The 16,664-nt window shown below is 40.9% G+C and overlaps 1 protein-coding gene across 2 annotated transcripts in view; it reads left to right on the forward strand.

Annotated features, from left to right (window-relative positions):
• timmdc1 (translocase of inner mitochondrial membrane domain containing 1) overlaps window positions 1–16,347 on the forward strand; it is a 161,857-nt gene extending 145,510 nt beyond the window's left edge. Inside the window, exons 7-8 of one of the 2 annotated variants that reach the window (XR_016168858.1) lie at window positions 4,652–5,695; window positions 7,485–16,347. Coding sequence is in view for 1 of the 2 variants with exons in the window: in XM_089132256.1 (XP_088988382.1) it covers window positions 7,820–10,993 (3,174 nt within the window). In the remaining variant the exon portion in view is untranslated. Of the gene's footprint in view, window positions 1–4,651; window positions 5,696–7,484 lie in introns of those variants that run through there. The other variant, XM_089132256.1, reaches the window with a different exon arrangement.
• Window positions 16,348–16,664: the final 317 nt, after the last annotated feature.

Raw genomic sequence — 16,664 nt, forward strand, 5'->3', positions numbered from 1 at the left:
CAAGACACTAGAAGCAAGAATCGTGAAAGCACCAACGTAACACACATAAATTCAACAACCAACAAAGACAGGGCAGAAACACAGGGCTTAAATAATCAAACGAGCTAGACAAGATAACAAGGGGGCGTGAGAAATGAGAAACACCTGGGATAAATAATAGACGGCTAATAACTAATAACGAAAACACACAAAACCACTTCGTGACACAATCATTACAGTAATCTTCTAAAAGATAAATAGAAGATATGAATGTATTCAAACTATAAAGATTTAATTTAAACAGTCTTTTAAAAGATCATATTTAAACTTTTACGATTATTCTTTGAAATAAATTCTTAAATCTAGACTAATGTCGTATAGCCACCATATGTAGAAACATGTTTAGACTTTATGTTCTCTTAGCAAAACAGGCATGACAATTATGTGATACACCCCTTGTAAGATTTTTGTGTAAGGCAGATGTCTACCATGCACTGGGTGTTTGAGAGAGACAGAGGGAGAGAGAAAGAGAGAGAGAGAGAAATATTATTTCATATATTTTATTTTATATTTAATGTATATACTTTTAAAGAACAGCATGTTTTTCAACTTTAGTGTGAAATATTATATTTGTAAATTTATAATTGCACATATACTTTTAAAGATCAGTGTTTTTCAACTATAGTTAGTGTTAAAGGTCACTTCACCCATTTGCATTAAGCTTTGTATCTTTAGAAACCCAGTCATATTTTTGAATGGTCATGGTTTATTCCCTTATTTTCCCCTGAGTAAATAATAAGGTAACACTTTATTTTGATAGTCCACTTTAGACATTCAACTTACTATTAGTAACTTTGCCGCTACATGTCAACTAACTATCATTAGAGTATTAGTAGACTGTCAGCTTAATATCTGCTAACACTTTATTTTGTTGGTCCCCCAACAGACATTCAACTGACTGTAAGTAACTTAGCAACTACAAGTCAACTTGTTCTCCTAACCTGAACCCTTACACCTAACCCTAACCTAACAGTCTACTGACAGTCTACTACAGCCTTCTAATACTCTAATGACACTTAGTTGACATGTAGTTGAAAAGTTACTTATAGTTAGTAGAATGTCTAAAGTGACTATCGAAATAAAGTGTAACCAATAATAAGGATTTAAGTGTTTTACTTCCTGCTTATTGTGACGTAAAAATCGTCATTTTGCGTCAAGATAAGCAGGAAGTCATATTTCATTAAAATCTTCAGAACTACATATATTAGCTCATTATTATTCCAGGGTGTTGGACCCACTCACCCTACAAGCCTATTACAGATCAGTGGGTGGGACTTCACTTGCAGGAACTGAAATCAATATCCACCATCTTGTTTGGAAGCTAAGCTAACAAGTGCTGTGGAGATAGTAAGTTATGACAATGACTGAAGAAACTAAACATGATATGGAAGAATCGGATTTTGAAGTTCTGCTCCTCGAATCCGATATTCGTGGTTATCTTTACGAGCCGCAGTATAGTTTAGAGCAGCTGAGGCTGATGGAGGAGAAGGAGACACCGAGGCGGCGGCCTGTCGCGGTCAAGGACCCCGCACTGACTCTGGCGCTGGGCGGCTTGCTGGTGCCCGTGCTCTCGCTGCATGCTACGGCCTACGGACACAGCCCGTCTGCTGCAGAGAATTTCAATGATGGCAATTTCTCCTGGTGGAAATCTCTGAATCAGACAAGCACACAGACGTTTGTGTTGTGATAGTTTCGCCTGACCTGCTGAAAAATCCAGCTAAAACCAGCCAAGGCTGGTTGGCTGGTTTTGGCTGGTCTCCCAGCCTGGTTAGTTGGTTTATCAGGCTAGTTTTAGAGGGGTTTTGAACACTTTTTCAGCTGGTCAGGCTGGTCTTAGCTGGTCAAGTTGGTAGCCAGGCTGGGAGACCAGCTTAACCAGCTAAGTCAGGCTGGGAGACCAGCTTGACCAGCTAAGCCAGGCTGGGTGACCAACTAAAACCAGCTACTTCCAGCTTAAACCAGCTAAGACCAGCCAACCAGCCTAGGCTGGTTTTAGCTGGATTTTTCAGCAGGGTAAACATCCAGGTAACATGCAGAAATTCACCAAACAGAAATAAATACAAACGAGGAGTAATTCAATTAAAGTTTGCCAATGTAACGTGAACGGGGTTTGTTGTTGTGGGTAGAAGGAGGCAGGAACCGTCGAACTGGCGAACATTTAAAGAGTAACTAAACACTTAACCAACTTTTTTTAGTTAATGATCTGTAAGAATGGATCTTTATTAATACCAGTCATTGATTCGAGTAACTTTTTTGGCATTTGTTTATAAAGTGTTCTATTTCTACAATATATGGTGTAAAAACGTCTTAGTGCTGCCCTCTTCAGGTTGAACGGTGGCTACTGCAGTTGAATTTTCCTATTGGATGTTTGCGGTGGTACATGACACATCGGTTGTTGGTGACATAGGCAAGTTTCATACAAAGAGATGCGTCTCAGGTGCACGCCCCCCTCCGCTGGGCTCTGCCCACTTTTCCAGCATTTTTCAAATATTGCCAGTGGGTGGAGTCAGGCTCTGACCAGGGGTTTAGTTACCCTTTAAACATTTTAATAGTAAAATGAACAAATACAAAACGAAAGTATAAGCCAAAGCCAGCAGCCCCTCATTGACGACTGATGTAACGTTACACACAACAGAAACAAAACTTCATAAAATCAGGCCTGTTTCTCTCTCGATCTGCCGTCATCGCTCCCCGTTTTATACTTTCGCTTCTCCGTGAGAGACGCGGGACCGGCGCGCGCCTCACAGGTGTCTTTCAATATCACCAAATAGTCTCTGTTTAGTCTGTTATCACTCGCGCCATCCTCTTATGTGCCTCGCCCTCGATCGTCCCGCTCGCCACAGCCAACTAGACATTTTGTGTGAAATGAATTTCAAACTCTGGTGATAGCTAATGTTAGCCTTAGACGGAATAGTGAATTCTCTGTTTGCGCGGTTCCGGATTAGTGGGTGTGGCTTGCAGAGCTGTACAATGCAGGGCATTCTGGGACCTGTAGTCTATTCATACATATGCGCCCCTTGGTTATTTTCTGTCTTTTCTCAGTCAAGAGGGCACCAAATTAAAAAATTATTTTACATTTCGACTACATATATGATCCACTTTCAATAAAGATTTATGTTGCAATGGGTGAAATGCTCCTTTAAATATTATATTTGTAAATGACTAGATGTAAATTTTATAACCATTTCAAGAACATAATGTTTTTCAACTTTAGTGTGACATATCATTTTATTTAATTAATTTTAATTTCATTTATTTATAAAGCACAACAGAAGCTGACCACTGTGCTGTACAAATGGAGAAGTATAAAACAAACCACACACAATACAATAAAACACTAGGTTAGTGTTTAGAAAATCCAACGTCATGAATGAAATGCAAGAGTAAAAAGATTAGACTGTATCTTAGATTTAAATTCATGTACAGATGATGCAGACCTCACAGATAAAGGAAGACTATTCCAGATCCGAGGACCGGCCACTGAAAACGCAATCACCTCGCAACTTGAATCTTGATCTTGGATATGACAGTATAATGCTGTCTGAGGATCACAAGCATCTTGTTCATTTTTTTCACATTTAAAAGATCTGACAGAGAGGATGGTGCAAGACTCAAAGCCTTAAAAACTAGCAACACAATTTTATATAACACACTGGCAACCAATTTAGAGATACTAAAACCGGGGTAATGCGTTCTCTCGTTTAGAGTCTAAATAATCGTCAGTATTCGGGTTTGCTTTCCAACAGAGGGCCAAAAACAATTGCTCCAGTCTTACTCTCATTCAAGTGCAGAGAATTCAAGGACATGCAGGACCGTACGTCAGATAAGCAGGCAAGCAAAGTTTCTAGGCCTTGCTTGTCATTATGTTTCAAAGGGAGATAGATTTGAGTGTCGTCTGCATTAAAACTAAAAGACACCCCATGATTCCTAAAAATTGAGCCTAGTGGTAGCATGTATAGTGAAAGTAATTATAATATATATATATATATATATATATATATAAATTGTCCTTCCACAGTGTCTTCAGGAATGCGGAGGGTATCATGTAACACCCACACACACACACAAAGACGCATTCAGATGCGCGCTGCTCACTTATGTTTTGAGCCATGAGATCATGAATGAGAGGGTCATTTGCATTGTTTTTCATAAGCTGTTTGTTTTATTCAGCTCTCTAATAGATTTTAACTGCTTGCAATTTTTGTGGATCCGTAAGATTATTTTATTTGATCTAAAGCGAACCTTTGGTGGCACACATAGAGAAACAAACAAACACACACACACCCCACGCAGAACACAAAGACACATTCAGATGTGCGCTGCTCCCTTATGTTTTTGAATCATGAGATCATGAATGAGAGAACATTTGCATTGTTTTTCAAAAGCAGTTTTTGCTTTATTCAACGGTGTAATACATTCAAACTGCTTGCAATTTTTGGTGGCTCCATTTTATTTAAAATTAAATGCTTGGTTCAGTGGATAGTGTTACGTCCTAGGACGTAGTGTGTTTTGCTGTCATGTTATTTTTTCTCTAATTTGTGTTGTGATTTGAGGTGTGTGCAGTTGGTTCCTCCCTCTTTCTTTCTCTCTCTTTCTCTCTCCCTCCGTGCAGGCCTTGATTGGGTTCAGCTGCGGCCGATTACGATGAGGAGCGGGAGCGCTTAAAAGCGGAGACAGACTGCAGTGAGACAGAGCTCCTTAGAACGCGCGTCGCGGAGTTCCGTGGTCCTTGTCTCCTGCCCCAGACACGCTGTTGAGATCAATGAGATTGATGTGTTGATCTTTTAGTGAGTTTTCCTAGTGGGGAATACTCACGGTGTGTTTTAGAGAACACTTTTCTCTTGAGTTGATTGTCGTAAGTTTATTTCCTTGTTTACTGATTTGTGTTTACTTGTTTTCGTTTATTTCGTTTTTTTTTTGATTTATGTCATTAAACTAATGTTTGAATGTTTCTTTAGAAAGCCGTAGGGAGGAGGTTGCCATTCTTTTTTTTTTATTTAAACATTTTCTCTTGGTTATTGACTAGTTAGGGAGTAAGGGAAGTTTGTTGTATTTTCTTTGGGGATTTTTATTTGTTAGGTAATTTATATTTAAGTCGGCGTTAGTTAGAATTCATTTTGGTTTGTTATTTTGGCTTGAACCCCTCCTGAAGATTCACGCTTTCAGCTTTCTTTATTTCTGTGTAAATAAAAAAGCTTATTCTTTTGACACTATATTCTGGTGTGGTACTCTGTTTGTGATCTGGGACAGGAGAGGGGATATCTATATTGTTTTATTTGTTATTGGCGTTCCTAACCCTGGACTAGGAGGTCGTAACAATTGGGGGCTCGTCCGTCCGCGTATTTTAATATTCGTAAAATCTATTGACCGTTTCCAGTAGTGTTGCTTGGCTGCTTTGAATTTTTTTTGGGGGGAGGAAGTGTTATTTAATATGGATTTTGATCTAGTTAAGTTTACGCTTTCACCTACATTAAATGAGTTTGAGCGGTGTAGAAAAGTAGATCTAATTGTAATAGCAGAATTTTACAATGTAACCGTCCCGAAAGAGGAAAAGAAACAAGTCATTAAAGACGAGTTGTATGGTAAGTTAGTTGAAATTGGTATTTTTCCTCGGTCAGAGCCTGACGAATCCGATTTGGCAAGCGTAAAGGGGCTGGTATCCCAGCTAACAAAAAAAGGTCCCCAGAACGTCCCCTAAATGGCCTGTGCGAACGTCCCCCCGAACGTCCCCATGTGGAGTCCGCTTGATGTCCCGCGGACATTCGCGAAGACGTCCTCCGGACGTTCAAGAGGACGTTCCCAGGACCACCAGCGGCCATCCGGGACGTTTATGGGACTTTCGCGTTTAGTCCCCTGAATATCATTTTATTTTATTTTACTTCTGGCTAACCAAAGAAAACAGACGCGGTGTAAGGAACAAAGTACATTATTTATTTAAAACAATTGTAAAGGTGGCATTTCCGTGTGTGTGTGTGTCTTCAAATGCGCTGGCAGCTGTGTGTGTGTGTGTTTGTCGGTCAGCTGTGGGATTAATCCGATGGCTCTCCCCCTTCGGCGTCTAACGTTACCTAAAACAACAAAAATGAACATATTCCATTATGATTTTATCAATATGTGAAATGTTGTCTCATTTTCAGCTGTTAGCTTCGTAGCTGCTACTCATATTAGCATATAACGGTTATCAGCGGTACATTGCGGACAACTTCAGCAAACGTTTTAAAAGGTAACATTTTCATATAATTTGAAGATGGACAGTGGTTATGGTGACTCATTTATAATAATATAATTAAAAATACCTTTTAGACAGACGACGGACAGAGGAAACACAAGGCTGCGTCTGAGAAGGACCGTTAACTGTCACTACGCTACCCAGCTGAGCGTTGCCATGGATACAAACCATAGACTGTGATACAAACCGCGTACATAAGGAATGACGTCACTCGCTTAGCCGCATTTGATTCTATGATTTGATCGTCACTCGCTTGTTTCTCCAATGTTTTTTTTGTTTTGTTTTTTGTTATTTGTTCTGTATGCTATCAGTCTTAAGTACAATAATTATAACAATATTCTTCCTAAAATAAATTATTTTTAATAAAACCAGTCACCTTCTCCTGACCAACGTTTGACAGGTAAATGTTTAGGATACTTTTATTTGTCTTACCTGTTATTATCCACTTTTCCATTCTTCACGTTTTCCTTGGCTGCATTCATCATTTGAAGTCGATGCATTAGAGCTCCTGGGATTCAATCTCTGTGCATGTGAATAGCCTTTATAAATTATAGCTCATATTCAATTGAATCAGTCATGTTTTTGATGTTTAAATTATAACGGGTGAAAACAGACTCGTGGTATACATCTTTAATTAGTGATTAGAATTTACATGAAGTAACATGAACATTATCTTAACATTAAAACACTAACATTATAGCATTAACTTAATTTTACAATCTTTGCATTTATATTTTAGTTTAATTATTCGTTTGTCTGAGTTGTAAAGTTTCAGTTGATGATAGCAAACATGGGCGACTGGTTAAGTGTTGTCATGGAAATGCCAGGTGAGGGACGAAATAGGGACGTTCGCAAACTGGCCCGGACAAATGTCCTCAGAACGTCCGTCAGCGAACGTTATAGAATGGATCAAATGCGAACGTCATCGGAATGTCCGCCAGCGAACGTTACAAAGCGGACCAAATGCGAACGTCATCGGAATGTCCGCCAGCGAACGTTACAAAGCGGACCAAATGCGAACGTCATCGGAATGTCCGTCCGCGAACGTTACAAAGGGGACCAAATGCGAACGTCATCGGAATGTCCGTCAGCGAACGTTACAAAGGGGACCAAGTGCGGACGTCCTCCGAACGTCCGCTAGGGAACGTTACAAAGCGGACCTAATGCGGACCTAAGGGGACGTTTGAAAAGTCCGGGGGACGTCCCTTGTTTGTAGGGATAGATCCGAAGGTGACTGTTCGCTTAAGAGAGTTAGAACTGGAGTTAAAGAAGCAGGAGCATGAAACGCAATTACTTCGACTGAAAGAGTTAGAGTTAAGGACTGATCGGGATGTTCAATTGCGTAGGCTGGAGGTGGAAGCTCAGAGGCAGCGTGACAGACCAGGTCCGTCACCGCGCGCTAGAACTGATTCCAGTAGTTCTGATGTGGGGCAACCTGATTTTGATGTGGGTAAGTACATTAAGCTTGTACCTCCATTTCGTGAGTCTGAAGTTGACTCGTATTTTGTGGCTTTCGAACGTGTCGCGGCTAAATTAAAATGGCCCAGAGATATGTGGGCGTTATTGTTACAGTGTAATCTCGTTGGCAAAGCCCAGGAGGCTTGCGCAGCTTTGCCAATCGATGATTCGCTGGATTATGATCTTGTGAAATCGGCTGTGTTGCGTGCTTATGAATTGGTACCGGAGGCGTACCGGCAGAAGTTTAGGGCGTGTTCAAAGACAGCCAAGCAAACGTTTGTGGAATTTGCGCGTGAAAAGAGATCGCTATTCCAGAAGTGGTGTGGTTCTATTAAAATTACAACTCTTGAGGAATTGCAAGAACTGATTTTGCTCGAAGATTTTAAAAATAGTTTGCCAGACAATATTGTAGTGCATTTAAACGAGCAGAAAGTATCTAAGCTTTTCGATGCGGCAAAATTTGCAGACGAATTCGCACTTACTCATAAAACTGTGTTCCCAGTGATGCGCGCTCTCAAACCTTCTTTAGTCGTGGACGTAGGGAGGGATAAAAGAATGACGAGGGACAACTCTTTTAGGGTCGAGGGTGAAGCACATGCACAAAAGCGGCCTGATAAAAAAAGAGCTTGTTTCTATTGTCTTGATCCAGGTCATCTGATTACCAGCTGTAAAGCTTGGCAGCAGAAAGCAGGCGGTAAACCTAAAGGGGTAGCGTTTACCTCCTTTCCCGAACTCTCATCAGGGGAAAAATTGAATGCGTTTGGATCGTTTTTACAAACGTGTTTAGTTTCGCTTTCAGACAATGACGAGGAAAAACCTATAGTGATGCTGCGAGATACGGGAGCCACACAATCCTTAATCTTAGAAAGTGCTCTGCCGTTCTCGGTGAATTCGTATACCGGTAATGATGTGCTCATTCGTGGTATAGAAATGGGCTGTACTCCCGTGCCTTTGCATACCGTTCAGTTGAAATCTGACCTTATTTCCGGCACGGTTAATATCGGGGTGCATTCACAATTACCTGTGGATGGTGTGAGTATGATCTTGGGTAATGATTTGGCTGGAACTAAAGTGTTTCCGTACCCAATTGTATCTGCTGAGCCGAACGTAAACACTCCGGTAGCTGCTCTGTCACAGTTTCCCACAGTTTTTCCAGCATGTGTTGTAACGCGCGTGCAGAAAAATAAATTTGAAGAGGTGGTGGATCTTTCAAGCTCTTTTCTCGCTGCATCGCCAGATAGTGTGGAATGCAAACTGTTTGTTAAACCTCAACCGCTTTTGAGTGATGAGTATATGAATGCAAACGAAATTCCCTTAAAAGTGGGTAGGGAACAGTTAATTGCTGCGCAAAAATCTGATTTAACTTTAAGCAAATGTATCAGTGCGGCTGCGGACAAAACTCAGGTTTCGGATGGGTCAGTAGGGTATTTTTGGGACGAGGAAGTTTTGATGCGCTGGTGGAAGCCGTCAAACTCTGAAGGTGACCGTGTTTCCCAGATTGTTCTTCCTACGGGGTATCGGTATCAAATCATGCAGTTAGTTCATGAACATCCATGTTCAGGACACCTTGGTGTTACGAAAACATACGATCGAATTTCCAGAAATTTCTTTTGGCCAAGTTTAAAATCATCAGTGTCTGCATTTGTTCGATCCTGTCATGTGTGCCAACTGGCTGGCAAGCCTAATCAAAAGATTCCTCAAGTGCCACTTAAACCCATTCCTGTAGTAGGAGAACCTTTTGAAAGACTCATTCTTGATTGCGTTGGCCCATTGCCGAAGGCTAAGTCAGGTCATCAGTATCTCCTTACCATAATGTGTGCCACCACTCGCTATCCGGAAGCTGTGCCATTGCGCTCTATTAAAACAAAAGCCGTGGTTAAAGAGCTGATTAAGTTTTGCTCTATGTTCGGATTGCCTAAAGTAATTCAGACAGATCAGGGAACAAATTTTACCTCCCGCCTGTTTGAACAGTTGGTACACGAACTGGGGGTAGAACATCAGATGTCAAGTGCGTACCATCCTGAGTCGCAAGGTGCACTCGAGCGCTTCCATCAGACGTTAAAGTCGATGTTGCGCACCTACTGTGTCGAAACGGGTAAAGAATGGGTGGATGGGTTACCGTTATTAATGTTGGCCATAAGGAGCACAGTGCAAGAGTCTTTGGGGTTCAGTCCAGCCGAACTTGTGTTCGGACACACTGTTCGGGGACCATTGGAATTGATAAGTGATCAGTTTCAATCTAAAGATCCTCCCTCTGTGCCGATTTTGCAGTATGTGAGTTCATTTCGTGAACAACTCCACAAAATGTGGGAGGTTGCGAAACAGCATCTTGTTGAGTCTCAATGTAAGATGAAGAGCAGATATGATAAAACCAGCGTAGCCCGTAATTTTGAACCGGGTGATTCTGTGCTCGTGTTCTTGCCTGTACCTAATTCTCCGATGTCTGCTCGGTTTGTTGGTCCATATAAGATAGAGAAAAAACTGAATGAGACCAATTATACAGTTTTGACCCCTGATCGACGACGTAAAAGTAGAGTCTGCCACATAAATATGCTGAAGAGGTATGTTTCCCGAGATGTGCCTGAAGTTAACCCTGCTGTGGTTGAAACGGTGGCTGCTGTTCACGCTATTGAAGTGCCGTCCACTTATGTGGTAGAATCAGATTATCTAATTGAGAAGGCTGCCCAAGTCTCTTGTGGAAAACTTTCAAACTCTGCTGTCCTGGCCAACTTATCGTCTCATCTTTCTTATTTGTCTGAGAGTCAGCGTCGGGATATCGTTGCATTGATTAACCGTCATCCTACGTTGTTTAATGATGTTCCTTCGCAGACAAATGTGTTGACGCATGATATTGATTTGTGTCAAAGCCCACCAGTTAAACAGCATCCATACCGTGTTAATCCGCTCAAACGTCAAGTCATGAAGGATGAAGTTAATTATTTGGTGCGTAATGGTTTTGCTGTACCCAGCCAGAGTCCATGGAGTTCGCCTTGTATACTTGTGCGGAAGTCTGATCGCTCTTTCCGATTCTGTACGGATTTTCGCAGAGTTAACAGTGTCACCAAAGCTGACTCCTTTCCTCTCCCCAGAATGGAGGACTGTGTGGACAGCGTAGGTTCTTCACGTTATGTAACAAAACTCGATCTGCTGAAGGGCTATTGGCAGGTGCCATTGACACCGCGCGCCTCTGAAATCTCCGCCTTTGTCACGCCTGATGCATTTATGCAATATAAGTCAAGTCAAGTCAAGTCACATTTATTTATATAGCGCTTTTCACAATACAGATTGTATCAAAGCAGCTTCACAGTGATAACATGAAAGTAGCACAACACAGATCAACAACATTGCTAAACACTAAATAACCCCAACTGAGCAAGCTCAAAGCAAGCCAAAAGCAAGGCGACAGTGGCAAGGAACCAAACTCCATCAGATTGGATGGAGAAAAAACCTTGGGAGAACCCAGGCTCAGTCGGGGGCCAGTTCTCCTCTGGCTTACATTCGTATTGTTTAAATATAAATATTAAATATAAATATTGTTTATGAATCAAACGGCGCCATAACATATCGCAGGCGTTGAGTCGTCTCATCACAGGCGTTGAGTCGTCTCATCACAGGCGTTGGGGCATCCGAAATCCCCGTGAGAGGCTGGACACAAAACTGGACCTGACGAACGCCATTTTTCTCGGGACAAGCGTCCCGAGATAACAGCAGAAAGGCAGATGGGAAATAATTAGCATAGCTGATGTTCATAATGATTTCCGTTATAACTCACAAACTCTCCGTAACCCGAACTCTCCGCAACCCAACCATACGCGCCGACCCGTTTGTCTAAAAGGCTGTCGAGCCCCACTGGTGCGTTAAGCAGTTTCAGTGGCAAACGGTTCCGTACGGCATAACAGAGGACTAGAAGGTAAGCATTATGTGAATGCTTGACTAAAGAGATGCGTCTTTAATCTAGTTTTGAACTGTGTCAGCGAGTCAGAGGCTCGGACCGTATCGGGAAGGCCATTCCAGAGTTTTGGAGCTAAATGCGAGAACGCCCTCCCTCCTTTACTGGACTTCGATATCCTAGGAATGACCAGAAGCCTTGAATTTAGTGATCTTAAGGAACGCGGTGGATTGTAGGGCGAAAGAAGGTCCGTTAAGTACATAGGTGCTAAACCATTTAGGGCTTTATAGGTCAGTAGTAGTATTTTGTAGTTGATGCGGAACTTAATAGGTAACCAGTGTAGAGATGATAAAATCGGTGTTATATGATCATATTTTCTTGACCTAGTAAGAACTCTAGCAGCTGCATTTTGTACTAACTGTAGCTTGTTTATTGAGGATGCAGGACAACCGGCTAATAAAGCATTACAGTAATCTAGTCTCGAGGTCATGAATGCGTGAACTAATTTTTCTGCATCAGAAATAGATAGCATGTTACGTAGCTTAGCAATGTTTCTAAGGTGGAAAAAGGCTGTTCTTGTAACATATGAAATATGATTTTCGAACGACAAGTTGCGGTCTAGTATAACACCCAGGTCTTTTACTGTTGTGGATAAAGTAACAGGACATCCGTCTATATTAAAGTTGTATTGTGAGAGGTTTTGTGAGTAGTTTTTTGGACCAATAAGTTATACCTCCGTTTTATCTGAATTTAATAGCAGGAAATTACGCGTCATCCAGCATTTTATATCTTTGAGACACTCTGTCATTTTAGATGAGTTAGTGTTTTCATCTGGTCGTGATGAAATATATAATTGAGTGTCGTCAGCGTAACAGTGGAAATTAATTCCATGTTTTCTTATAATATGACCAAGTGGCAGCATATATATTGAGAATAGCAGAGGGCCTAAAACCGATCCTTGCGGTACTCCATAGTCTACTGACGTTATCTTTGATTTTTTCCTATTTAAACAGACAAAATGAGAACGGTCCGATAAGTACGATCTAAACCAGCTTAATGCCTCTCCCTGAACACCAGTGTAGTTTTGTAGTCGATCCAAGAGTACTTTATGATCTATAGTGTCGAACGCAGCGCTAAGATCAAGTAGGACTAGTATTGAGATACAGCCTTGGTCAGAAGCTAAAAGTAAATCATTTGTAATTTTAACTAGCGCAGTTTCTGTACTATGATGCGGTCTGAATCCTGACTGGAATTTTTCATAGATATCATTTTCTTGCAAAAAAGAGCACAATTGAGCGGACACTACTTTTTCAAGTATTTTGGACATAAATGGAAGATTTGAAATGGGTCTGTAATTTGCCAAGTTATTTGGATCTAATTGCGGTTTCGTAATGAGCGGTTTTATTACAGCCAGCTTGTATATTTTTGGGACATGACCTAAAGATAAAGACGAGTTAATAATATTGAGGAGATGCTCTTCCACTACAGGTAATAGTTCTTTCAGTAGTTTAGTGGGTATTGGATCTAATAAACAAGTTGTTGGTTTAGATGCAATGATAAGTTTATTTAGCTCCTCCTGTCCTATCGTTGTAAAGCGGTGTAGTTGTTCTAGAGGGTCCATAATTGAAGCTGAATCATAAGACACCATAGCGGATTGTACATTTATAATTTTGTTTCGGATGCTTTCTATTTTCGCATTGAAGTAATTCATAAAATCATTACTACTAAACTGTAAAGGTATATTTTGCTCTGGTGATGTCTGTTTATTTGTTAGTCTAGCCACGGTGTTAAATAAAAACCTTGGATTATTTTGGTTATTTTCGATTAGTTTGCGGAGATGCTCAGCCCTGGCTGTTTTTAGTGTCTTTTTATAACGTGACATACTGTCTTTCCACGCGATTCTAAAGACCTCTAAATTAGTTTGTTTCCATTTACGCTCTAAGTTGCGAGTTTCTCTCTTGATAGCATGCGTAGCACTGTTGTACCATGGTGCTTTAATTTTCTCTCGAACCTTTTTTAATCTAATTGGCGCAACAATATCTAATGTACTAGTAAGAATGGTGCTTAAACTGCTAGTCATTTCCTCTAATTCATCTGTTTGTTTGGGTTCACTTTGCAGCTTAGATAGATCAGGTAAGCTATTTGAGAATCCATCTATAGTGGTTGGAAGGATTGTTCTGCCTGGTCTATAACGTGGCGCAACATGACATTTCATCAGTACGTATTATGCAAGTCACCATGTAATGATCAGTGACATCATCGCTTTGCGGTATAATATCTATATCAGTTGGATCGGTTCCATATGATATAATTAAATCTAGTGTATGATTTAGACGATGAGTGGGACCACTGACGTTTTGTTTGACCCCAAAGGAGTTTAATAAATCTGTAAACGCAGCCCCTAACGCATCATTTGTATTATCTACGTGTATGTTAAAATCTCCAGCAACTATTGCTTTATCGACATTTACCAATAGATCCGAGAGAAAGTCTGCGAACTCTTTTAGGAATTCAGCATATGGCCCTGGAGGTCTATATACAGTAGCCAGGGCTAGAGATAATATAGATTTCCTTCTTACATCTAAGAGCGTAACATTTAGCACAAGTACTTCAAATGAATTAAACCTGTGACCTGTTTTCTGAGTAATATTAAAAATATCTTTATAGATTGTTGCTACACCGCCGCCACGACCGATCAGACGAGGCTCATGTTTATAACAGTATCCTGGCGGAGTAGATTCGTTTAGACCGAAATACTCATTTGGTTTAAGCCAGGTTTCAGTAAGGCACAGAACATTGAAGTTATTGTCTGTGACCATTTCATTTACAATAACCGCCTTAGGTGTGAGCGATCTAATGTTTAGGAGGCCTAGCTTTAGAAATTGTTTTTGTTGACTGATATTTAGATTTTCTGGTTTAATTACAATAAGATTTTTGCTAGATCCTACACTAGATTTATTGTTTGGCTTCACTAAACGAGGAATAGACACAGTTTCTATATAATGTTCCACACTATGCTTATTAGTTATGGTATGGGCACTCATCTTACAAGAGTTCAATATACAGTAATGGCTTTCGGGATGCGAAACGCACCTGCCACATTCCAACGGCTAATGAGGATTGTGTTGTCAGAGGTACAGAATTGTGAGGTCTATCTAGATGATGTGGTGGTTTATTCTATGATATGGGAAGATCACTTATGCAATCTGAGGTTGGTCTTGAAACGCTTGGCTGAAGCGTCCTTGACGCTTAACCTCAGCAAGTGTGAGTTTGCGAGAGCAGCAGTGACTTATCTCGGTAAAACAGTCGGGCAAGGTCAGGTTAAGCCTGTTCAAGCTAAAGTCGAAGCTATTGTTGCATTTCCTTCACCCACTAATAAACGCGAGTTGAGGAGTTTCTTGGGAATGGCTGGATATTATAGGGGTTTTTGTCGGAATTTTGCCACAGTGGTTGCACCCCTTACTGACCTTTTGAGTACGGAGCGGAAATTTGTGTGGAACGAAGTATGCGAATCTGCTTTTTCTTCTGCTAAAGATTTACTATGTAATGCTCCTGTGCTTTCTGCCCCGAACTACACTCAACCTTTCAGCCTGCAGGTGGATGCGAGTGCTCATGGCGCCGGTGCGGTGCTGATGCAAGCAGATAACGCTGGTATTGAACATCCCGTGAGCTATTTCTCAAAGAAATTTACCCGGTGTCAGAGAAATTATAGCACAATAGAGAAAGAGGCCCTGGCGTTGCTGCTGGCTGTCCAACACTTCGAGGTGTATTTGAGTTCCGGTGATCATATTGTGGCATACACAGACCACAACCCTCTAATCTTCCTGGCTCGTATGGCTAATTCGAATCAGCGTTTGATGAGATGGGCACTCATCTTACAAGAGTTCAACTTAGAGATACGCTATAACGTCGTAGCCGACGCGCTGTCAAGGGTGCATTCTAATGATGATTAGTTGACTGTTGCAGACAGTAGGAAATGTTAATTTTACCTAACTCATTGTTCCAAATCAGGTTTTGTAACTAAGGGTGGGGGTAGTGTGTTTTGCTGTTATGTTATTTTTTCTCTAATTTGTGTTGTGATTTGAGGTGTGTGCAGTTGGTTCCTCCCTCTTTCTTTCTCTCTCTTTCTCTCTCCCTCCGTGCAGGCCTTGATTGGGTTCAGCTGCGGCCGATTACGATGAGGAGCGGGAGCGCTTAAAAGCGGAGACAGACTGCAGTGAGACAGAGCTCCTTAGAACGCGCGTCGCGGAGTTCCGTGGTCCTTGTCTCCTGCCCCAGACACGCTGTTGAGATCAATGATATTGATGTGTTGATCTTTTAGTGAGTTTTCCTAGTGGGGAATACTCACGGTGTGTTTTAGAGAACACTTTTCTCTTGAGTTGATTGTCGTAAGTTTATTTCCTTGTTTACTTGTTTTCGTTTATTTCGTTTTTTTTTATTTATGTCATTAAACTAATGTTTGAATGTTTCTTTAGAAAGCCGTAGGGAGGAGGTTGCCATTCTTTTTTTTTTATTTAAACATTTTCTCTTGGTTATTGACTAGTTAGGGAGTAAGGGAAGTTTGTTGTATTTTCTTTGGGGATTTTTATTTGTTAGCTAATTTATATTTAAGTCGGCGGTAGTTAGAATTCATTTTGGTTTGTTATTTTGGCTTGAACCCCTCCTGAAGATTCACGCTTTCAGCTTTCTTTATTTCTGTGTAAATAAAAAAGCTTATTCTTTTGACACTATATTCTGGTGTGGTACTCTGTTTGTGATCTGGGACAGGAGAGGGGATATCTATATTGTTTTATTTGTTATTGGCGTTCCTAACCCTGGACTAGGAGGTCGTAACAATAGTCTTTTATTTTATATTCTTTTACAGAACAGATAAACTTGCACACTTTTTTCAGGGGATTACAGGGGATGCGGTGACGTTCAAAACACTCAAACAGACAGTTTCTGTCATTGTTTCAAAGCCACAGTTAAAACAGGCCATGATCAAGACTTAGAGGGGTCAATAGGTCATAAAACAAACCGTCAAACCCATTTGATCGCTTTAATCTTATC

This window comes from Pimephales promelas, chromosome 6 (assembly GCF_988280905.1).
Source record: "Pimephales promelas chromosome 6, fPimPro1.hap1.1, whole genome shotgun sequence".
NCBI classification, from domain to species: Eukaryota; Metazoa; Chordata; class Actinopteri; order Cypriniformes; family Leuciscidae; genus Pimephales; species Pimephales promelas.